General features: G+C 35.2%; 1 protein-coding gene across 1 annotated transcript in view; it reads right to left on the minus strand.

Moving 5' to 3' along the window:
- Positions 1 to 540: 540 nt before the first annotated feature.
- The window catches only part of LOC121413662 (beta-chimaerin-like), a 33,519-nt gene continuing 7,532 nt past the window's right edge, over positions 541 to 26,527 (minus strand). Inside the window, exons 3-11 of the mRNA XM_041606575.1 lie at positions 22,040 to 22,156; positions 11,506 to 11,791; positions 11,049 to 11,114; positions 9,935 to 10,019; positions 8,803 to 8,976; positions 8,241 to 8,318; positions 6,961 to 7,098; positions 5,945 to 6,059; positions 541 to 5,182 (exon numbers count right to left, since the gene is read on the minus strand). Coding sequence (XP_041462509.1) covers positions 5,002 to 5,182; positions 5,945 to 6,059; positions 6,961 to 7,098; positions 8,241 to 8,318; positions 8,803 to 8,976; positions 9,935 to 10,019; positions 11,049 to 11,114; positions 11,506 to 11,791; positions 22,040 to 22,156 — 1,240 coding nt within the window. The 3' untranslated portion in view covers positions 541 to 5,001. The remainder of the gene's footprint in view (positions 5,183 to 5,944; positions 6,060 to 6,960; positions 7,099 to 8,240; positions 8,319 to 8,802; positions 8,977 to 9,934; positions 10,020 to 11,048; positions 11,115 to 11,505; positions 11,792 to 22,039; positions 22,157 to 26,527) is intronic.

Consider the following 26,527-nt stretch of genomic DNA (forward strand, 5'->3'; position numbering starts at 1 on the left):
TACAATATCTTTTTACACAATCAAGAATACAGGTAATTTTCCTTGTAAGACCATACTATATTGATTATGAGGTAATCACCTAATTTTCCTTAATGTCAAGAATAAATTTGAATCTTATACACAATCTAAGTACCTGATGATTGACCCAAATTACAATTTACCTAGCACATTTCAGGTACAGAGTGAATGCAAGTTTACTATGAGGGGAATTCACTCTTACTCATCTCACATACCATCCCACTTAGAACACATAAGAAAGAAACACATTTCAATCAAATACATTTTTTACATCACATTTATTTCATGCCATTTGACATGAGAATATTAATCATTTTTTTGTTGTCAAAGCCTACTCTTGATTTTCCCTAATATCACTCTAAATGTACAAACATACATACATCATCTTGTGTATGCCATGCGTGCATTGCAGTCATAAGAAAGCCATATAAAAAATGTGTGAAAACCGAAAATGCCACTGACAGTTAACATTAGATCTACAGATGTGCATATTCTGTATGGACGGTGTGCATAGTCATTCTGTTTAGAGAGATAGAGACAGAATAACTCAGTCCAATGCTTTTGTAAATTTACACCAATCATATACAGAAAAAAAGATAATACATCTTAAGATTGTTTATTTAAAGAATAATTCGTTGATTGTAATAGGGAAAAGAGCACTTTTTATCATTTCTTTGGAAGAAATTTCAGGATTAAATGTGAATGATTAGATAAAACAAGATTTTGGATGCAAGGTGTTAGGACAAACACAAAAAACCAACACCTGTGTAATAATGGTTAAGATTTACTGTTGATGCCATATTAGCGTGCAGCTAAACACATCTTAAAATTACCTGAAATCAATATGTATACACAGGAACAATTAGGTGGTACCCATGCCTAAAATGTTACATATATATTTTTTGCACTGTCTTGGAAAATGTTAAGAAATAGCACTTATCTGGTACATATATGTATGTACACAAAGAACACAACTTGTTCTGAAATCTAAAAATGAAAAAGAAAAATGAGGTAAAATCTTACATGCTTCAATTCATAATAAGAAATCCTAATCAAACACAGCCAAAAATACAAGTAATTGTTGTAGGAGGAAGGCAATAACACATTAACACTTAACACATAATCACATAATAGGAAAGACATGAAAATTAAGTAGTTAATAGGATAAGTCTAATTATCTTTTTTTTTAATCAATGGTCTTCAGTCCATTTCTTACTTCAGAGGGTTTTTTTTCATGGATGATACTGAGAGAAATTTCACATGTGAAATCTACCCTGTCATTTCCAAAATAGCTAAATGGAAATATTTGTCAACTTTACCAGAAACCAGAGAAAAATGATTGATCAGTTTGTGAAATTATCACCGTTCTACATCGAGTTCTAAAACATGTATATAGTGGTCAAAGCGAACAACAATTCCCAAGTTACTCACATGTAGATTTTATGAACTCTTGTTCTTTCAACAAAACAAAGAAATCTCCAAAACATACTAGCTGACATGGAAACTTGCTATAAATACAGTGGCAAGACAATAAAGTGAAAAACAGAAAGGAAAAAACAACGTGTTAACATGACATTAGTCTAAAACATTATAATACATACATAGGTTGATAAATTCGTTCTGGCCATATTCTCAGAGTGCTGAGAAAAAATTATGCATATGCAGACAGATCAGTATATTACATAACAGCATACGAACGCGTTCTTCTCTTCGAAGACAAATCTTTGTAGCATTGCATTGAAGAACACCAATGTAAAAAAATTACCTTGCTCTTTTCATTATAATATACTGCAACATGATGTGCAGTCTTTTTCTAAATATATATATATTTCATTTTTATATTTATATATTATATACCAAAAATAACAATTATACATACACATTTATATATCATCAAGATTCTATCAACATTTGGCTCCATTTCTTTTATACAGAATGGATATTCAACACATCTTCAACTTTTGGAAGATTTTCTTTAGTGTCCATCGAAAGAAGAAATAAAGGAAAGGTATTGTGTGATCATAAAGCATAAATGGGTGCATCCCAAATAGAATTTTGAAATACAATCTAATGCATTGCATGGATTTAGGGGCAAAAGTGAGTAGTTCACAAGTCCTTCTGCAGAAATAATTATGTTATATCACAACTAAAAAATCAAGCAAAATTCCTGAACATGCTCTTTGATTGATGGAAAAACAAGTAAAGTTTGATTGCAATTCTTTCTGCAACGGCCTCCTGAACTCTCTGTTTATCCACCAAAATTCATAAAATGCTCAAGGCTAAGCATCTTAAACTTTTGTAGACAGGTACAGGTAGGCATGAGAAGGTATATTGTGGTGATGAGAAGACAGAGCGTTAAACACCAGTGTTACACAACATGAATCTTTGGTTGACACCTTCAACACTGTACAGTGTTAACCAACTTTGGTGTTCATACACTCGCTCGCATCTTCAACACCGATACCTCACACAATATCTATCACAGTAAGGTGTTATTAACTAAAAATGCTTGAACACTGAGTTATTACACCTTTAACATAGCAGGGTGTCAACAACGCACCTTCAACCAAAAGACACAAACTGTTCCTGGTTCAAAATGGACAGATGATTAATCTTATTTGATACTTATGTAGATAAAGACTTAGGAAACATTGACACATGACATCACACCAGACAGACAAGTTTAAAGATTGTATGCATGCTATTCCTGACTACGGTGAAGACATAAATCTATGATTGCATTGATTCTGAACCGAGATTATTTTTAATCTTGATTAAGAATCGATGTCTTTTGCACGATTTCCCGTAGGCATCACATTTACATGCAGGTAAATGAAGATTGCTAAGAAACACCAAAATAGATGCAATAACATCGGAGCAGAGATTTGTCAAAAATGTATAAATAAATAGAGGTACAAAGATGAATTGTCCAAATAAGCACCTAGGGAACAGTAAAAAAAAAGAAACACACTTGGTAAAAATTGCTGGAAAGGTAAAAACTACATTTGGAATGAGAATCTAAAAGCTCAAGAGCTATGAATTTAGTTCAGAAAACTGAGATCAACTAAATGGAAATCACTCAAATTTGTGCAACAAACATCTTTCCAAAATAAATAATGTCTGTAATTAGCTACAATGCCTTTATCATCTCACTATAACCTATGAGAAATCTGATGATATTCCTTTAAAATATATCACAGAAGTCAAATTCAATCAAAGAAGTAGAAATTGTCTGATGAAATAAAAATTGATTACATTTCTTTAGCATACCACATGGTACATAATCATATCTATTGGCTCATACCAAAAGAACTTTTTCTTTCAAATATTTTTTTTTCAAAGATGAATATGCATCGATGAAGGAAGCACAAGTTTCTGAGTTATGAGGCTGCAGCGTTTGCATAGGATAGACTTTTAAGATTAAACCTCAAAACCATTCACAAGTATCAACACCCTCTGCAGGCTTCAACTGTTCATTGGAGTTGATCTTACATGAGATGAAATATTAAAGGGATCAATTAACTTTGTCAAAAGTAGACAAATTTGTTTCTGACCAAATGAGATGCATAACCATATCTCTTCCTAATGTATAATCAACAATGGTTGATTTTTACAGTGCAGTGGCATGTGACACACAGAGACTATGTCTGCCAGAAGAGGTCATGATGGTTTCCTTGAAAAAAAATAAATGTCTTGGCTTATAAAGATATGGACATTCCTGTGTGACCTAAAGGACTGTAGATATGACTGGAATGGCAGTTTTTTCATAATGCCTATAATCAAAAAAAAATTGATGCATACCAGGAATATTTATTAGCATAAATGTAGGGTTTTGTTCAAAAATGTCTCAACACTCTCATCAAAATGTTGCTATTTTCCATCATACCATGCCAATTCCTAAAGTTTATCCATTGACTAATAATAGGATTAAAGGCTATATACTAGCCACAAGCAAGTATGTGGCATTCATGACGACACATCATTAAGTTTAAATTATTCAAAAGGTAAACGATTATCCCAAATCTATCAGTATAATAATCTTCCCCTTTTTCCATGAAAACTTGTTCTGTAAGAGCTGCAATATCTAATCAACTTTGAAGACATGATAACTATACATGTACTAGCACTAGGGCGTGCATTTCAGTGCGTCTAGTGTGACCTTAAATTTGTGACTAACATTTGTGACCTAAAGAAACTAAGTAGAGGGTTAAAAGCAGCATACAATTTTATTTCTCTAAAAGATTTGTATCAACCTTCATAATGGATGCACCATCGTGTGTGATATGGCATCTCTCCAAGAAGTATTTCAATATCCTAAAACATATAGGATGGTTTGGGAGAAGCCACCTTGCATCACCAGCAGAGACCACTTAGAGTTAATCTTCTGTTATATCAACATCTGGAGGCTGAGGACTGTATTCTGAACTCTGCTTAAAAAAACTAGAGGGAGGTATTAACCCCCCCCCCCTTGCATTGAATTTGGAAGTGCACTGCAACTGCCAGACAATGGCACCTGCCAAAATATTTAAACCATTTGGAAGTTTTCAATCTTCAGATTAGATTGCAAAATAAGACAGATTGATCAAAAAATTTTGATGTGATAGGTTTGTCAAATTTGACTAGCAATCTCTGAACATAACCAGACTTGAAGTTAACCAGAGTTCAAGACAACCAGAGCTCAGAAAACAGGCCTTGAACAGTTTTCTAGAACAGAAAGTAGAATCCCAGTCAGGATATAACAAATTAAGATCACTCTTTTCATGTATTTGCACTAAGTTGTCATCAGATTCATTGTTGTCAGTCATGACATCGAATAGATTTTTAACTTGAGCTGTAATTCTCTAATGACAAGGAACTTTGTGATTGTCCGATGAGAAGGAACATCTGCACCCTTCAGCATCAATATTGATATCTACTTCTGGAAGATGGTGTAAAACTCCTAAACCAATGTCTCAATGCACTTCTCGGCATCAAGATGGACATCTACTTTTGGAATAGGGTGTCGAACTCTTCAATCATGATCTCTACACTCTTCTTCTGGAAGTGAAGCATGTAGAGGTCATCGATGACGGGTTGGTTAGAGGGCGGTCTCATAAGGGTGGGTCCAAAGACGATACCAAGGTTCTCTATATTCATCTTATTCACTTCGTGTAACTGGGTCACTCTGAGAAAAAAATGAAAGAATAATGGATCCAAACATAATATTTTACATTCTAATTGTTATTTTCAGATTCTTTTCAGGAATATAAAAAAAATATGTGAAGAAATACCAAGGACAATTTTAAGTGAGATGTTTCCTTGCAACATATTCATGCACTGGGAATTCACAGTGCTTTTGCAGACTAGACATCAAATGCAACATTCCATCATATCTCATCTTCTAGATTAGGTGGAAGGGGGTCATAAAGAGATTTGTCAGTGATTTTCACCCAACAGGGGCCCATTTCATAAAGAGCTACAACTTTTGTAGCTTTGCCATTATGGCAACTACCATGGCAACAGGGCTTAGCAGCCAATCAGAATCAAGATTACCATGGTAGTTGACATAATGGCAAAGTTACAACAGTTGTTACTCTTTATGAAACTGGCACCAGATGTCATTTTAAGCAACTGCAAGTCCTTGTATCTGATTGGCTAAGAGAAGATCAGTCGGTGATAATCAGACAAAATTCTTCATGAAATGCTAGAGAAAATTACGGAGATGGGAAGGAAATTAATTCAATTCAATTTCAATTCACATTTATTTCATTTTTGGTTAGAAATATACATGTACATAATACAAAATATACAAAATTATTAACAAGCAAGAGTAAAAATGAAATGGAGAACTGAAAAAAAAAAGCCAATAGGTCTCGTACAATGTATGTGCAGTTCCCAAAACATTATGTACACTAAATTATACAGAAAGGAAAATTGAAATAGTTACCTGACTAAGTGAGCCATAAGAAGCTTTAGTGTGTGGTAGTGAGCAGGGAATGTTTGGTAGAGCTCATCTAAGGCATTACAGAATGAATCAACTTTATCATGGACATTTTGTTTTTCTGTGAAGAGAGAAGTGTAAAAAAAAATGTACATGTATTACACACAATCAAATAATTAGGAGGCAACACAAAGACATACATTGTAAATATCCAAGCGCTTGCAGATTTATTATGACATGGGTCATCATAAGAAAAAAACCATAGTTTAAACATGTCCAAAGTCTTCTGGTATTCATACCAATTAAATGTCACCCCAAATTTCTAGTTTATCCTTTAATTGTTTTGTTTTGAAATGGATCGAATTCCATATTTTTCTATCTTGCATATTATAAAGAAAAAAGCTCCAACGGAAAGAGTAATTCCTTAAAGTAGAGCTCATTATCCATTCCCTCTGGAGTTTTTTTTTAGTTGTGCTCAAATGAATACCAAAAAAAGGTTACTGATTGCTTTTATGAATACACAGTACATCATGAATAAAACCAATAAAACAAATACTGCTTTGAATTCTTTTGTGATATTTTGTATCAAAGAATAGAATAAGTTACCACAAAGCTTTAGATCCAGTCCAACACTGCCCATATTTAAAAATTCATGTCAAAAATATTTATTTGAAAGATTACAAAATATCTCAAATTGAATCTTGATAAACCATATGTGTGTTATGTATGTGTGTGTTTGTGTGTATTTTTGTAAGTATTTTTCTTATTTACTCTCTAGATTATCATTGTATATAATTTTCATCTCATTCTTGCTGTAATGTTCTGTATAACGGCCCCTCTCACAAGCTCTGCTTCTATGGGGTCCCAAACCTATCATGTATTCTCTTTCTTTTTGTTAAACTGTGCAATATGTCTCTTGTTTTGATTGGTTCAAATAAACTTGAACTTGAAAAAGAAAATAAATAAGTACATGACCTACTCCCTGAGGTAAAGCACATTATCCACTCCTTTGAACTACTTACTGGTTGCTTCCATGAATGCATGGTACATCTTGAACGGCACCAATGGAATAGGTAACTCCCTGAGGTAAAGCTTCATGGCCCCTGAGATAGCGTTGATATCAGGAAACTCTTTGGATCCGATGCGTGCCACCATACCATCTAAGAAAAATAAAGCAGAATCCTTTTTACCTGTTGATTACTGATTACTTCTGCAATTTTTTATAGGCGATATATACATATAAGGTTCAGTTCCGGACGCAAGATCTTCTGTTCCTCTATATCCAGCTCCTGGTGATAAACAGTGACGTCTGAAGAATTAGCGCAGTCCGGGGGAGGAACCTTACAATCAAATTTAAATTTTGCATTACGCCACCAAAAAATCAATTTTTTTTTTTAATTGTAAATTAGACTCTACTAAAAACTCAGAAAGACTATTCCATAAGTTGCAGATTCTCAATGTAAAAAGTTCTTACGTGTATTCTTATAGCTCTAACCTTGAAAAGCTTGTGTGCATGACCCATTGTACTAGTGACAGAACTAAGTTGCAGACTTGGGGTAACATCAGGGATCCCCCACTTCCAGTAAGCAGTGGGTTAATTTAACCCATTGAGGTTTGCAATGTCCTAATGTCTTATTGTCTAGTTTATATTCAAATGCCTAAAAATCATACACATCCGAGGTAAAATTGATTAATGCTTGTACCCAGATTAACAGGAGAAATCAAAGTAATGGGGTCCGTTGCAGAAAGAGTTGCGTTTAAGCGCAAATAAAAAAATCAATCGCAAGTCCAAAATACGCACTGTTGATTGGTTGAAAATCAAGTTGCTCATGATTTTTAGAGTTGCGTTTGATTGCAACTCTTTCTGCAACTGGCCCCTGGTGTGGTACAACTTGTTCTAGTTAGCCTGCCCTCAGGTCAGATTGCATAAAACCTGCCATTGTGGTGATATCACTTACCAAAGCAAGATTGTTTGGCAGCAATAGGATAATAAATCCATGTACAAAAAATTGAAGAAAAAAAAATTGAGCCCAGCTCAGAAAATCTTTTATTTTAGAAAATTTTAGAAATATAGCAATGGTAGCAACCTCATATTGTATGAAAACAGAATTCCTGTAGAGGATTCTCTCAAGGCAAAAGAAAGTTATCATTATATCATAAATTCATAATCAGGATTTTCTGTAACAGCTGTCCTAGTTTTTTTTTTTTTTTACATTTTGAGATACAATACTTGACAGCCCAGTGACAATAATTCAATGGGAGAAAATGAATAATTAGTTGAAAAGAAGGTAGTGGTTATTACCTTTATCAAATCTTTGTCTGATAAGCTCAACATCATCTTGCATGCCTGGTATCCTATATAAACCTTCCACCTCGAGACCTGATCAGCAAAGAAATGAGCAAATTATGATCAATCTATCTCACCAACTATCGAACAAATTTACTTATCTATATGGATATATAGATACATATCTATTTATGTAATGATTCTGCTATTGATCTATCTATGCATTCATCAGTCTGTCCACCTGTCTACCTATCCCTCAAGCTGACTATCTATTGATCCATAATTTGTTTTCTTAATATCTATTTATCTATATATCCCATATCAATCTGAATATTCATTTATCTATATCTATTTATCTTCATCTTCTGTCCATCCATCCATCCATCCACCCATCCATCACCCACCCACCCATCCATCCATCTCATTATTTTTTTCTGAAAAATTTTAAGTATATGTTATTTTTCTTGAATCATCTAAATGTGATATCTTTGCCAATTTATAACAAAATGAACTCTGCAAAAAACCCAAACAATAAACAATTATTGTACAGAGGATGCAATTCTAACTATATACTCACCTCTGCTTTCGATCTCCTCAACACATCGCTCTACTACAATTGATGTATTAACACCGTGTGCTCTGGCTAAGGTTGTTAGATCAACACTATAAATTCTCTTGATCAGTCTTAGGTCAGGTGTACAATCTCTCGGTACTCTCTTTGAACATTGCTTGTGTGTACTAAGACCACAATCTGAAAAAGGAAAACAAAAGGCATGATTAGATTATATGGATTCTTGTCTGCTAAGTCAAAATCTATGCCTCCACAATAGCACGACCAAGAATAAAAACCTAATTTCTAGATATGTTAGAATAATGACCAATGTATGAATAGGTGTACATGCATATGATCCTGATAAGTGTTCTTCAGTTATTCTGACAAGGACATTTCATCAGTAATTTGCCTTTGTCTCGCATGAAGCAGATAAAATAATGTACCCATCGCACAAAAGTAAGGATTGACATAAACTGAGTAATTGTAACTTCCAAAGAAACCTACATTTTGAATAGTTGAAATGTTACACAATGCTCAATGACGATAGGTGTGTACATCAGGGCCCAAGTTAGCCATACATTTTAAACCATTGGCTGCTGCAACCTCGCTATCTTTAAAGGGGAAGTTCACCCTGACAAAAACTTTATTGTAAAAATAGCAGAAAATATAATAAAAAAATATTGCTGAAGGTTTGAGAAAAATTCATCATGTAATTAAAATATTATTAGAATTTCAATTATTTGATTTGTGACATTCCTACATAGCAAATGGTAAAAAATCAAAGAAATGTCATTTTCTCAGAAAATTGATAACGGTTTTCGCTGTACCTTTTGTATATCAATAGACAAATCATTTCACACCCGACCATGAATAGAAAAGAAAATTAAGTCATCAGAAACCATGCAAAATTTGAAATTAATGCATTTTATGTTACATAACACATGGGGCAGCTGCTCGTTTATGACGTCACAAATTCAAAACTTTGAACTCTAATAACTTACTCTTTAACGGATTTTCCTCAAACTTTCACTAATATTTTTTACCATTTTTTCTGCTATTTTTGCAACAAAGTTTTCTTCAGGGTGAACTTCCCCTTTAAGTAAACCTAGTGAAAATGGAGATTTCATCAGTCAAACAGTTAACATATCAGACTTACCTGTACATTTAACTCCTTGACTCTTCAGACCCCATAGGAAGTTACCACAGAACATACACCAATTAAGACCTACAAATGTGTGCACCTAGAGGTTAGTAAAAAGGAAGAAACATACTGTATTAAAACAAAGAAAATATTCAATAATAAATTGACTTTCTACCTAGAAGTATTGATCAATTCGAACAGACCTTGGCAGGATGGTGTTTCACAAAGATTTAGGTCTGTCAAAACATTACAAATATTTCCCATTGTGTGTGGTATATAAGCATCATCGCATCAGTCAGATCACGCTCACGGTGTGCACTTTACCGAAATATGAATCAATGAGATTACGTGTTAAACATAAATATCATGTGCCTTTTTGCACTTGACTTTCTGCCATAGTTGACTCTTTGTAAAACATACAGTTGCTCACAGAATATCAATCATGTTTGCTTCAAGTGGATGTATTGATGAGGTTAGAGTATCCCATTAATGAATGAACTACAATATTTAGAATCCACTTGTAGGTATTTGCATCGTTGCTATGTCCTGCAAGCTTCTAGCAAACATCTGAGTTTATCTCATATAACTGATCAGACAAAGCAGATGTAGGCAAAGTGGCAACTTACCTCTAGTACTCCCTATCATAACTAGGATTAAACCATGCAGGAAGAGACCAAACGGGAAATAGACAGAGTGGGTGTAGACCAAGTGACAATATACCTCTAGAACTCCCTATTCTAAACATAGGTCCATGTTCTAGTCAACCCCCAGGGGGGTACTCAACCAAAAAAGTGGTAGGTATGTGCTACAGGCAAGACAAAAACGGGGGCTTTGGAGCGGGCTAATTGTAAAAAGGAGGGTCCTCGGAACGGGCTTTGGAACTACAAATGTGCGAAGGTTTGGAACGGATTTCTTTCTTCTGTTTTCTCAATAAGAAGACAATGCTATGCTTTGGAGTGGCTTTCTTTGTTCTTTTTCTCCATAGATAAAAATGCTATGCCTTGGAATGGAAATTTGAGTGTAAAAATGGGGGTCCCCTCCGCGGCACATACCCACCACATATACTGAGACCAAACAGAAAATAGACAAAGTGGGTGTAGACCAATAGGGGATCTACCGTGGTTCTTACCTTGAAGACATGATCCTTTTCTACAGTAATGGGACCTTGAGTTGGTTTTAAATTCCTACCATCAACCTGTACAAAAGAAATATAGAAAGTTAATACCTGTAAACCCTGAAACTTTAAGGTTTTTTCTCATCAAATTATGTGTGAACTCCACATCTGTTAAAGAGCATTTGAATAGATGGCACAGAACTATGAAATAACCTATATCAACTTGTCACATCTGACATTATATTAGACCTGACAAATTTCACAGGACTTAATTTCCCTTAAGTCTTTTATTGGTACACACTTAAATCTTAGCCATGAAACTCATATCTCATCACAATTTCAAACTTGCCATTCAAATATCATATTTAATAAATGAACGCTTTAATGTAGACAATGTAAAAATTAAAAGCTATGTGTGATTTAAAAAATCTTCCAGAGGGGGTGTAGCTCTACACTTCAAAAGCCTACTCACCATTTGGTGTCCAATGGGAGGGCCTGGTGGCGAATCAGGAGGCATGCTGAGCGGTGTACTGCCATTACTCCCCACCTGCGGCCTCATAAACGTAGCTTGTTTGGAGTATTTATCATAGATGGGTTCCTCGAACTCAATGCGCCCGATGTAGTCAGCCGCTTTCGTCTCCACGTACATGGTGATGAGGCCATCGGCCACCAAGTCGTGCACAGTGTCGAAGCGTTTGTCTGCGACATAATGTTGGCCATCGAAGTATAGCCTGAAGTTTTTCGTTGCACCAAGCAATCTAGAAGAGAAAAAATAAATAAAAAAGAATGATAAAAAAACGACATTAAATAAAGTGTGCACTGAAAACTCCAGGAGGGCCTAGATGATTACTAATGACAAAACTTAATTCCATATTAGGTGGTATTAATTGATCCATATGAAGGAAAAAATGGAAAATCTCTGTAAAAAGGGAAGAACATTTCTCCAGAAGAACGTTTTCTTCCGAAAGTTGAATCGATCATAATACATCCCATACTAACAACTCTGATGTATCTTAACATGGGAGGAACATATTCTTTTTTTACCACTGCATGCTTCTGAATGTCGGGTTACCTATAAACATTTAAACTTGTCGTACTAGAGTCTTATCTGTCTTTGCACCATTATCTGCCCCCACTACTCAAAGCCCAAAACATTCTGATGACTGACATACATACCTAACACTAATGCACCCTACTTCCCTTTTATCATCCAATCCCTCTCATGCAGCTACTCTAACCCCACTTTATCCCACGAGTTCCTCTCTCATCACCCTCAAAGCCACATCATCCAAGATGTCTTCTACCAAGCTATGTGATATCCTCAGCTTCCCTGAGAGTTCCTTCGTACCCCATTGACTACCGAAGACCCCAACTGGTATTACCAACCCACTCAATTTAGAGGTCTCGTATCAGGAGAGGAGTTAAGGACTTTCAATAAACCCACTGTTACAATCCTAAGTGCTGATGCCATTGACTAAGGCCTTGACTGGTATTACCCATCCACTCTGTGTTTATAGGGAGAGGGGTTAAGTTCTTTCAACAAACCCAATGCTACAGTTTAACACGTTTTTTCTATGGTTTCAAACTAACCCTGTGAATACCAGAAATCACCAAATGACTTCAAGAAATTAGCAAGTGTTCTCCTAACTTGTTTTTTTTCACGAGCCTTGACCGGAAGGGAAAAAGATTCCAGCAAACCCGGTGCCAAGGTGCTTTTCAACTTATTCATTTTACCAAAAGTTTAAGAAGTCCTCACCTAACTCAGTTGCCAAGTGTCTTGACATTGAGGACTAAAGGGTTTACAACAGACCCAGTACAAGAAGTCATCATGATTTCAACTTTGGCTATTAAACTGAGGTTCACATAGTGGTCAGCAAATGAGCTTCGACTATGAAAACTTTGACAGCAAAAGGGTTAAGGGCTTTCAGAAAACTAAAAACTCCAATTTCAAGAATTTTGAAATCAAATGTAAGGTCTTTCAGTACTTCTTCCTTGACAGTGCAACCTGACAAGGAGAGGGTTAAGGAAGTTTCAACCAACACAGCTTATGATCTCTTACCAAGCTTCATGTATCATCTCTGAAATCCTTTGTATTTTTGTATCATCCAGCCAGCTTCTTTCCCTCTCCACTTTCCTCCACAAAAACACCAGCAAATATTCCCCCAAAGACTAAAACCTACAGGATTTCTACATTATGGCATAGGAAGGGCTCAGAAATTAAACATATTCCGCTTCGTTTCCTAACCTCTTTCAGTCATCACTTCCTTTCCCTAATCAGTAGGCCCTCTTTCCTCTTTAGCACCAAACCTAAATCCTTCTGACAATTAAGCTATTTTAATCAAGAATATCAAGATATTTTTAACCCTTTCTCTCAATCAGCGATGCCGACTTGGTTTTGATGTATTTTAGTATAGATATTAGTCACTGAATTTTGCCATGTCATGCCATCAGATGCAAGCATTCCAGAAATTGATTATCACAAGTAAAATGGGATCCATCTCTCCGCAAGATAAACCACCTATAAATCTAGGAATCTTCAAGGAAACACTGTAATACCCAACTACCCACAGTGAGAAAATCCAGTCAGATGTTAAAAAATACAACTGAAAGACAATATACAAAAAGAGCGAAAAAAAAAGAATAACCTTCATAACCGAGATGACGGATAAGATCTTTATGTTGAAAATAGTGAATTGCATTGCATATTCCTTATGGCCGATAAAACAGTTCCATTCTAAAATCTATTGGCCTTTCACACCTTTATTGCAATTACGAAAAAAAAGAAAAAGCACCAACCTGAAACCTGCCTACATGAAAAACAAACTCTAGGGGAGACCGGGGTTAGTTGGAACATGTGGTAAGTTGAAACATTGTAATTTTCTTTAAAGCCTGTAAAATTAATTTATGCAATACTGCCCTCAATTTATTGCAACAATTATTCAACACTGTTGTATTACGAATAGCAATAAATTGAGGGCAGTATTGCATAAATTTATTTTACAGGCTTTAAAGAAAATTACAATGTTTCAACTTACCACATGTTCCAACTAACCCTGGTCTCCCCTACTAATTAAGACACATCTATGTAGTAATGTTGAATAAAATATTTGAAGTAATGTAGGTTATATTTAGTTCAAATTTAATCAATTAAATTGCTCTTGTAGAATGGGTAAGCTATAGTAATTGGTTACCAAACAGGAAGATTTTAATAGACTCTTTAAAAAAACATCCGTAGTTGAACTTGAGACTCGACAAATAACTCCTTGCTTAGAATTGCCAAACCTATGTGTCGTGAATTTCATCAATGACCAAATGTTTGCTTCATATCATAAATGTTTACAGTCAACTGAGTCAAGAGGGTGGAAACAAGAAAAATATAAACAAAAAAACTTCTCTCCTTTTTTGTTGGGGGAGGGGTGGTTGTCACAGAACACCTGGATATTGAATGCAATGAGTGTCCAATTAGGCCTCGGAAGGTGTTCAAACCATGCAGAACCGTGCCCAGGAAATGTCATATCGTCACACCTCAATAAAATTCTTTTCCTTGCTGCAGTAAAAAGATGCAAGGAAAAGAGCAATTTCGAACAATGAATTCGCAGCAATCATTTCTTTGTCTCACCTGGAATCTATTAAGTCACGATTGATTTGCAAATTCATTGTGTGATATTTTCTTCCGATAATCTACACTGTCTGATAAAGCTTTGAAAAGTCACTGCCAAATATTTCATTCACATTTGGACTTCTCTTCATTGATTGCTGCTACGATAAAATGACCAGAAATGAATCTGCATTTTTCAACGAGTCCCCTTTTCGAAGCAAGAAGGATATTCACTCATATTCTGTAATGCCTATCTGGCTCTCAACAGATGATCTACTTTTTTCACTAGTGCAGAGAAAACGTTTTTATTCCTAGATGTTCAGGTAAATTTTAAATAACATTAACTTGAAGATTAATCTCATTTCCTAATTTGAAATCATTAGCAAATGCATATCTTTTTAGTTTAAATTTATTGAATGAAAGCAAAAAGACAAATTGTTGATAACTATCCAATGTTCCTAGTCAGGTCAAGGCCTGCTTTCTTTGATTCAGCCAAATTCAAGAGGTGGCAGTACAAAAACAAAATAAAATACATGTATTTTTGAAAAAGAAGAAATGAAAATGATGGGAGTGTGAGAGGAGAAGTGCCAAAAGATAAGGTAAGGCACAATTTTATTTAAAAAAAATCAAGCCAATATTGGATATTGTAAGTACACAGACAGAAAGACTAAACTAAACTAACCCCCCCCCCATCCCCCCAACATTATTTTTTTATCATATTGTCTCAACCATTTCACAAAATTAACAAACCACAAATAAACTGGTATTTAGAATAATAGAACGTTGGAGGCAAAGGGATATTACTGGACAAGGGTAATATGACCATGACCAGTAATGGAAGGATGTTCAGAGAAATGATTCTGAAATAGACCCGAGAGTACATGGTTAAGCTAGGCTTAATGCACTTCCTTTGTTTTCATGAGTGCGACAGATGAGTAATGACTTTTCGCGAAAATCATTCTTATAAGTACCGTAGCTGTGTTTCAACAAAAAATGAACTGTTTCTACCAGTACCAAAAGACAACATGATGCACAATTGATTAAGAAATTCAGTTCTTAAGAAGGGAATTGAAGAAGCAAAATATTCCATTTCAGAGTATTTGGATGACCAATCCATGAGAACTCTTATGCTCACAACTTTTGTTTTGTTAAAGTGGCAGTAAGAATTGAAAGCAATCGATTTGTTATACTCATAATTATATGCTTGCAAGGTTGCCCAGATTACTGTTCTGTACTTGAGATTAAGTAAAAGAATGGTATAAATATAAACTTGATATGATATAAAAGATATAAGTTTTTATAAATATAAACTTCATGCATGTCTTTTGATACCACGTGGCATCATTGCTTCCAATCCATGATTTGCTGGATAAAAAACAAAAGTTTCTCAACATTAAACTATCACACATTTGTAAACAACTTGAAATGATAGACATAAAGATTAATCAATCAAATTAGTTTTGTCTACAAATAAGGAAACAAAATATCATGTGGATTCCCCAGACTGAGATTCACACTGGCAATAGTCCAAAGACATTGACTACATTAAGGATAGTAACTTCTCCGGGGGAAATTGAATTCATGAGAAAAGTGCCAGGAAAAGATACAGACAAATAATATTTGGTTACACTGACATTGGCCTACATGTCATTTTGGATAATTAGACAAAATGTAACAAGTTAAAGGTGAAGTCATTGTTCGATGTGTTCATGAGATGGTAATAGAAAACTTGATCAACATTACAATTCAACCAATTCAAAAGAAGATGTGGAAAGATAAATAAAAAGGTTTTGAATTATTATTTTTTGCAAATCTAACATAGTAAATATTGCGAACATTGTTTCTTTTCCTTTTTTGAAGTAATTCTGAAATATTATTTATCTGCAACAAAAAATGCAATTTGATAATGGAAATTTTGGCTTGTGAGAAATAACTGACTGAATGAGTCTAAAGTAGTTTAACCATGGAGCTAACATGGTTTAACAATGTAGGATGTATGCCTATATATAATTCTAAGAAGCCATTCAAAATCTGCATGTACATGTATTACCCCTCTCCCCTTGTTTCCTCTTTTGATATAAGTAACCTCCATATTCTGTTCATTTTAGAGAGGAAAACAATTTCAAAAATCTTATTTCCTGTTTACATCCTGAAAGTTAACACATTCTGCATTTTTGGACAGTATTTCCATTCATAAGCATACACATGAATAAAACTTCAACTTGTTTACCAAAATAGTAAAAGGAAATCTAATAAAACTTGCACACTATTTAATAAATCAAATCATTTTTACGTGCTTGAAGTGAACTTGTGATTGAACGAAAACAACATTTTGAAAAAAATCTTTTTGATCCTGCCAGCTCATACAAAAGTATAAAATGAAGAAAAAAAAGCATATCTGGAGATAGCCTTTCAAAATATTTTGAACCTATTTTTTTAAATCATTTCTTGGCAATGACAAATAATGTAACCTGCTCATGCTATCAAAAAATATATTTGAAAATCTGAAGGTATTCTTCAAAAATATTTTGAACATCATTTTTATTATGTCAATTATGCAAAATTTTGTTTTTCTATATTTCACTTCACGAACATGTTAACAATTTTAACTCAAATTCAATTTAAGACCATGTTTTAAATCTGTACTATGGTAGGCCGAATGTAACAAGAACAGTAACAAGAGCTGTTCCAACTCAAACTTGGAAACTAAAATAAATTTGATGAACTCATTAAAATTTCAGAAATATTGAAGTACTATGAAAGCATGTAGGTACATGATACAATTATATCAAAAATCAATTTAAAATGAAATCATATTCTAAAAAACATGATTAGTCTACTGCTTCTGAAATCTTGAATGTAGCTCAAATCATCCAACAAGTCCAGAATGTGTAAATTAAAGAATGCTCTTTAAACAATCATTTAATTTGGAATATTTGAGTAACCCATCATTAAGCATTTAAAGTTGCAACATTCAAATTAAACTTTTGTTTAGGATGAGTTTATGAATAAATTATGCAATGATGTTTTGACTCTTGAATAATGACATATTTTGCTTATCAATTTAGATACCTCGAACCATCTACTGTATGTCATCAGGTGGTTGAACAAAGAATAACTTCTTAAAATTACCCTGGCCCTTTTGAAACATCTGCCCAATCCCATCATGCTCGGCTAGCAACTGCATTGATACACCACCCCCACATAATGCTTATTACCCGGATCCAAACTTAGCTGTTACCCCTACGTCGATGCACCAATCCACTCCCCCTAAAACTGAGCCTACAGGTTTTCACACGAGATAATCAAGAAGAATTTATCTACTGAGGGTGACGCGATCAAGCGAAGGTTGGGTATTTACTCTGATTAATCAATGCAGCTGCTTCTGGCAGTGTGTTGAATTCTGCGACCATCAAGTTCAGGTTAATTAGTGAATCTTTCGACAGGATTATATCTCTGGGACATGAGCGTGGCAGGTTAATGTCATGAATTTATGATGTTGTGAGCAAGTTGCCTCAGAATGTATTTAGCATGTTGCTATTGCATATTTGCATTAAATGCTTATCACTCAGACTGATTATCAAATGTTAGCAAGAAAAAATATTTCAGAGGGACTTACATTTTTCATCCCAAAATGTTTCAAAATTTTTAATTGAATACTGTTTCTGTTTCTGGCTGTCAGAGTAGGAACAATCATTTCAAATACTTTTCACAAGTTCAAATATTGCCAATTTTTTAATTATATATTAATTTGTTTCATTTTTTATTAAAAAAAAACTATATTGCATTATTCCACAAACATTAATCAAGTATGCATGGAGTCAGCATTATCGATTATGTTGTAACAGGAAAAGTAAAATATTGTAAGAATTAAGATAGTCCCGCTACTGTTTTACACTGCAAAAAATCAGCATTCACCAACTTAATCTTACATTTGAGATTAAAAAAAATGTCCCACTATTCATGCTATCATCTCAGGACACCTTTAACGGTACTATCTCTCAACTCTAGACTCGTTTGAAGCTTGCTACATTGTATATTAAGGTCAACAGCATGTAATATTCACTTAACTTGCAAAATCATTTAGGGAACGCATTCAGGAACAGCTGCCCAAGTTACGTCTTCGGCGAGAGGAATATTAACGATAATCTCCCTCCTGATAGGGTCATCCGAGATTGGGTGAACAGTTAAGATATATTATTAATATTAGGAAAGGAAAGCAGATAAGAGGCATCTTTCAGGCCTGATTGGTGATCTCATGTTCCAATCAAAAGAGATCTGTTACTCTCTTCAACAATGAGGGCAGCCAGCTGCCTCCAAATTGGCCCCATTCACATTAGTGAGTTGTCAAATGTGAAAATAGCTCCATTCACGTTATTGAGTTTGCAAACGCAATATGAGCTACAAGCACACTTCCGAGTTATCAAACGTGATATAAGTGAATCGTGTTCAATATAAAAAAGGAAAAGACATATTTGGAATGACTTTTAGAGTTAAAGCTTTTTATAAATCTCAGCAGATATATAGTGGGGGCATCATGGTCTAGTGGTTAAGACTCTTGTCTTTCAATCTGAAGGACGTGGGTTCAATTCCAAGCCATGGCGCGTTTTCCTTCAGCAAGAAATTTACCCACATTGTGCTGCACTCAACCCAGGTGAGGTAAATGGGTACCACCAGGAAGATACCTCAAAAAGCTGTGCGCACCGAATTCGGTAGACTAGCTTAGCTGGGGTAATATAGGAGCGCCTTGAGAACCTAGCAAGGTGGATATGTTCACTATACAAATCCTATATCATTATAAGAAAAGTAGTTGGCCAAGTCCAATATTCTTATCCATTTCCACTCAAGCAAGCTGTTTTTCTTTATATGGAATGATTATCTGATAGAATTAGATAGCAAATGGAAGCTTACCGATGAAGGCAGTTTGCTAAACCCAACATTCTTTGATATACCATTATACCACCACTAGGCCGACCAAAGAACTCTTTTAACCCTTTGCTTGCTGATGTTGCAATCTTGCACATTCGCACAATTAAATTCAACAATCTTAATAATTACTTTTCTCCCTATGTACCTTCAAATTAGATAAGCTAATAAAAGGCAATAGTTTTTGGATAACATCTATATAATAAGTATCAATGGTGCAATATGGAAATCTTGAATTAAAGAAAATAACATGAAAACGATTGTCATTATTTCCCCCCCAAAAAAATCATTCAGCATGCAAGGAATTAATGAGTTGGAAAGCAACCATCCCAAACTATCTACTCATCAAATTCTTATCTGTCAATGATTTCTCCATCTCAGCTCCTGTTTCAGCTGCTACCGTTAATTCCATGTTCGCATGTTCCCTCCTAATGTGATTCATTATACCATTAAACTAACAAGCCCTCCTCTGTGATACCAGTAGGATGCACACGTATCCCACAGTGCATCGCAACGGCTACTCAACGTCTTGGTACGACAAACATGTTTTCACCTCAAATTCACCCCTCGCCCCTCTTTAACCCTTTTTTTCATATCACGATTTTGCGTAGTAATCAGAAGTTATCGTTGCGTGGGCATCATATTACTTGTCCTGGCTCCTTTTAAAGTTCCTTTCTATTCAGATTCATATTCATGAATAAGTAAAGAATTTGAAAATAAAAAGCAATCAAAGAATAATTGAATATGTTTACATATCTGACAACATGGTCATTTAGCACATTATGTTAATTGTTACATGGCCCATGGGGTGCTGCAAGTATAGGCAGCACCCCCAGGTATTCTGGAAGATGTGAAAATTTGAAAAATATAACCAAAATGACTTTCATATTGTAGTAAAACCCATTTTTTGTTGGGGGGGGGGGGCTTTTAAAATTGATATCAGCACCCCCAGTAGAAAAAATATTCCCAGGGCCATGAATTATTATGCCAATTAAATACCAAGTATCAAGCAGAAAACCAATGATTTTTAAGACATCTTTTAGGGAACTGGTAAGGATTAATACCTTACCTTTATTTTACATTACCACATAAAGCTGGACACAAGCGCCCGACCCCCATGCAAAATGAGAAAAGAACTAAAGATACTTGCACAACTTAATTTTTAGCATATCAGAAATGGGACTTGCAACTGATTTTTTAGTGGCATTCTGCAGCAGGCCCAAAAGCACCCATCGTTTTACCAGCTAAGGTTTCGCACCTCTTCAGGTTTACTGGCAAAACATGATGCAGAACATCATCCTCACACCTTCATCATTTAATTTTGTTTCATGATATCACTGCTCTCCTGTCTCTTCTTAACAGAGGGTGTCGATTATGAAACTGTCCTTCACACCTAGCACATCTAATCTTTTCTTTTTGCTTTGGATTGTCTGGAAAACACCTGATGCATCAGCATGTTGTTGTCTAGACTTTACTTTGAACTTGATACAAGGATGAAAAGTGCACAGTTTGCATGCAGGTGAGAACATTTTTCATTCAACCACCACCCCAAAAATAATTTTTTTTAAGAATAGTAGACACTTTCTGTTTATGCCAATCAGCATCACAGAATAAAAAAAGAATGGGAGAACTGCTGAACCAAAATTATTTTACAAAGTAAGATGAAAAATTCAATTTGAGTCTCTCATGCAAGAATTTGATGAGATTTATACCAGATTGATTCCAATAAACTGTGATGATGGTGCACAAATGAGTTGATTTGGAAAATTCTAGACAGAGCTGACGGTATATAAATATTACAAGCAATCAATCACAGAAATGTCTGAAGCTCTGAAGCAGATGTGCTAGAATTTGAACTTTACAAAGAGTTCAAGCACTTTTAGTGCTAAGTAGGATACTATTAATTAGTTGACTGTCGTAAAATACATATGTACAGAGTTATTTCTTAACAGGTTATTAAGTGGGGACATAGCAAATGCCCACATCGTGTCTTAGGACAAATCCTCAGGGGGTAATACTGTCTGCATCAACACCTACAACTGCTCAATGATGAGCTGGACCAACAGGAGCCTTGTGCATCAAGTTGTATTAAAAGACTAAAGACAGATGCCAAACGAGGCATGAGAAGCGACGATAAAGCCCCCGGTTCCTGCTGAAAATCAACTCCTTGAACAAATTGGAGGCTGTCCCCTGATGACCATTTCTTGGCCAATTTATGAATGGAGTCGCTCCCCCTTGTAGCGAAGGGAAGAGCAACATTAGTACCGATTAGGAAGGCTAAATGTATAATGGTCGAAGCTTGTGTCAGGGTAATTCTTGTATAATGAACTTGGCACCTTGCCGCTGGGGACGGATGATGTTTTTGGTGAGCAACTGTAGAGCTATTGTTTGTCTAGCTTCTTCCGTTTAAGCCAGACGATGATAAGATGACAATTAAGAAAGGACAAATTTAGGAAGGAAGAAGGAGTGGCTTTAGGGTTACCTTAGACCGAGGGTGTAGCTTCCTCTAGCTCTCTGACTCTCCCGGACCAAGTAGCTGCCTTCTCCTCCATTTGTAAGCAACCTATCCGCCTCTTCTCGGGAGATCGCTCCATGGAATCTGCAAGAAGAAGAAGAGATTATGAAGGCGAAAAGGCAAGCTGACACGTAGGCTAGGATTTCATCTGAGGAAGTAATAGATTTTAAGGATGGTCAGCCTCCTGAGGCCTCTGGGATTGGAGGCAACTTGTTTGTAGATGGACTGATTAATGATCCCAGTGGGATTTCAACCTAATCCCTCATCAATTTAGACATTCATTAACATTCAGCATGTTTACTTGCCCATACTTATCTTCATATCATATCATACAGCAGCAGCAAATTCATGATTTCTCATTTGTTTTGGCAGGATGTGACTGATTTGCATAATAATTACTCAATTTGCAGTATGCAGCCATGTCACTTTTTGTCCATAACTTTGAGTTTTTGCTTTACAATCCTTGAAATTATATGGAATCAAAAGAGAAAATACAAAAAATATTTTGAAACAAACTGCATTTACAAATTCTGACTGGAAGGTGATACTGACAAAAATTTGCCTAACTAAATAAAATAAACCACAAAACTACATTAAAACATGAGTATGCAGGATTTTAACAAATCATCAGAAGGCCTCTAAACAAGGAATAAAATCTTTCCTTCCTGGGGACCATCTTTGGAGTGTCAGGGTTATAGTTACGTGAAGGTTCTTTCAATTAAAATGATACTCCTTAATCTTAATGGACACATTAGTCACTTTCATTTGTCTAATTTAAATTGGACACCCCTATGTCCATCAGCAAACCATGAACAAGGTGATTGGCTAATTACATCATGTAAAGCTTCCTCTATGAGTCCATTCTTCTGTTTTCAACTAACTATACTATTTATTATACTAATTATATGTAAGCTTGGTTTCATGGGCCCCTGATTAAAGAATAGTTGAGGTAGAGTATAAAGGAAGGATACTTAAGGCCCCACAACCCATAAAACAAAATGAACCTAAAATTGATATACTGTTACGGCAAACCTAAAACAGTCCCTCTATCACTTTTCTATCAAATCTCTTTTTTACTTCACTGTGTTTCTATGCATCTGAGTGTATTTTCAATTGCAATTCCTAGGTTTGCTCGGTTGTCATAGTTTTTAAATGTGTAAGCGACTTTGAATTCAACCGTCATATTTGCTTTATGAATGTGATTCATCTAGTTCAGTTACATGTATGAGATTGGCTACATCAACCCAAACATTCCATTAATTTTCTTTATCATTTTTAATTCAAGCATAAAAGTTGGGATGCCATCTTTCCTAAAATAACCTCAAAATTAATTTATTTAAGCTCCTGAAAATTATCCTGAAAACTAAACAGGTGCAGAAGTAGAGCCACCTGCAAGTGCACCTTTATTTCTTCCAACTATGACTCTGCAGGTGTTAGAGCAAGTAAAAGAGTCATTATTATTTGAAATGATTGGGCAATCTTCGTTGATATCGTGAAGCGGCAGAATACTCTCGAATCCTGAGCAAAGTGTTCTGAAGTTTTGAAAAGTTAATCAATCTTTTCCTTCCTTTATGAACCTGACACTCAGGGTGCGAGAGGGAGATAAAGAAAGACAGCAAGAAAAAAGGGAAGAAAGACACTGAGAGAGAAAGGAACAGAGATGGGAAGAGGAGAAAGAAGGTGAGAAATAAAAAAGACTGCAAAAGACAAGTGATGCAAGTCCAGATAACACCACTAAGTGCCCCAACCCTAATTGTGATCAAAAGTTGTGATAACTACACGTTATCAATAATTGCAGAATCTATATGTTTTTCCTTTCTTATATTCTACATCCATGATATTATCTATTAATTTTCAGGAGTATTATCAAGTCATTTCCCCAATCACAGTCCCCCGTTATCGTTCCCTCTGGAGCTAAGATTATGTAGTCCTTCTTTATAGTTGATGATGTCATCCTTTCATACTCAACCCAATTACCAATGGAGAGACGGTGTGGTATTTTTTTTTGGGGGGGTATTGCTTTATTTTCAGATTTGTAACAAATGAAAATGACAACATCCATGCCGTACAACTTTATTGATTCTAGTTTTAGTGTTATGAAATAACCCAATGACGATTGAAAATCTGCAATTCCCACAGGATTTCGAAAGTGACAACTCAGACATCGGGGAAGGAAGACAGAGCACTATTAAACAGACAAAGCCTACTAGTCAAATATAGATGATCTTTTTTCTTACATAGTGATGGGGAATGAATAGATACATGTACATGTATCTATTAAAGCACCATATATAAGCAATCCCATAATGGTTTAAATATCTTGTCTACATACTTCATTACTTCATTACAATGGAGCGTTGTGACCCAATGAATAAGTCTTCTGACTTTGAAACAGGGGGTCGTGGGTTCGAATCCCAGCCATGGCGAAATTTCCTTCAGCAAGAAATTTATCCACATTGTGCTGCACTCGATCCAGGTTAGGTGAACGAGTCCCCGGCAGGTCCCATGAATGCATGAGCGCTCCAAGGCAGCTCAAGCCAAATTCGGGGTAATAATAATAGTAACAACGCGCCTCGGAATAGAATATTTCTAGATAGATGGCACTATATAAATGCCTTTTATTATTATCACTTGGTAAAATAATATATATATAATCATTAGAAGGAATAGTTTGTTTAAAAAGTCGACATTCTGAATGAGCTATAGTAAAGAGCCAAAGGTGGGGCCGCTTTTTGACGTATTTTACCAAAACAAGTTCTATTAAATTGCCCCCCTCGATGCTGGATATTACTCTTGTTTGCTGGAAATTACACAAGGAAATACCCAACTGTGCGATGGTACAGCCCTTCTATATGGAACCTAATAGGATCAGTTCAAGCATGTTAGACCCTCTTGTGCCATTAAAATAAACCTTTTAAAAGTGCACTGAAACCTTGGCATGTATATTTACTAATATACATGTAATGGAAGCTATAGCTTCATTCATTTTTAAAATTGTCTTTAATTTCTAATGGCTGTATTCTTTAAGATGAATGATTATGATATGTATAATTTATGATGAGTCTTTTGATATATTGCTTTTTATAGTCTTTACTTGTAAAATATATGTAAAATAGAGTTAAATTCAAATTCATATTGGATTTCAAATACAAATCTTATCCCTTTAAAATATATATATATTCAGTGGCGTACCGTGGGTCACGGCATTGGGGGGGCACCAGCAAAAATTTCGGGTCACTTAGGGAGCGCGCAAAGCGCGCTCAGTTGTCAGGTGAACTGACCTAATAGAGATATTTTAAGGACATGCAGTGCCATCAAACGAATATGTATCTCACTGATTAAATAATGCGAGCGCGAAGCGCGAGCTGAAAATTTTTTATATTAAGGACTAAAAATTGCATTATAAGCAAATTGTTTTGTAATCATACTGTACTGTCTCACTAAACAAACAATGCGAGCGCGTAGCGCGAGCTAAAATTTTTGTATATACTGACCCTAAACAAGGAAATTTTAAGGATTATATTTTAGAATCCATTAAGAGTATAAATATCTCACCATAGTCATCTAATGCTATTGCCACCCTTTGCTGATTTTGTTAGAATTACATCTAAACACAGTCATGAAGCACCTTTTATAGTCATGTAATCATGATGATCATACGCATCTTACTAATCAAATACTGCAAGCGCAAAAGCGCGAGCTGAAAATTTAGAAAATATAGACCTGAAGGGCATTCTAAGGGTTGTTTGTAGGAATACTCTAAGACCCTACGTATTTGACTAACCAAATGATGCGAGCGCGAAGCGCGAGCTGAAATTTTTGTATATATTGACCACAAACATGGATATTTTAAGGATTATAGTTACGAATCCATTAAGTCAGAGTATACATATCTCACCATAGTCATCTAATGCGAGTGCCAAGCGCTTGCTGATTTTGTTAGAATTACATTTAAACACATGGAGCACTTTTTGAAGTCATTGTTATAATGATTATTATATGCATCTCACTAATGAAATACTGCGAGCGCGAGCTGAAAATATAGGAAATTCAGACATGAAGAGGGGCATTCCAAGGCTTATTTGTAGGAATTCACTAAGACCCCATGTATTTCACTAACCAAATGATGCGAGCGGGAAGCGCGAGCTAAATTTTTTTTATATTCAGATCAGAAAAATTGACATTTTAAGGACTGATTTTAGGAGTTCATGAAGAGCAGAAATCTCACCAATCCACTTATGCGAACGTTAGCACGGACAGGCAGGAAATGTTTTATATTAAGACCTTAAAATAGGGCAATAACTTTCAGTTGTCATGAAAAAGAAGAATATATCACTTCTTATAACAATAATAACTCTAATTGCGAGGAAATATATTATTTTGTGGTATATTGATTTGAAAACGGGAGGCTTTAGTACAGCAGGTATCTCGTTAAAAAGTCTATGCGAGCGCCAG

This window comes from Lytechinus variegatus, chromosome 4 (genome assembly GCF_018143015.1).
Source record: "Lytechinus variegatus isolate NC3 chromosome 4, Lvar_3.0, whole genome shotgun sequence".
NCBI classification, from domain to species: domain Eukaryota; kingdom Metazoa; phylum Echinodermata; class Echinoidea; order Temnopleuroida; family Toxopneustidae; genus Lytechinus; species Lytechinus variegatus.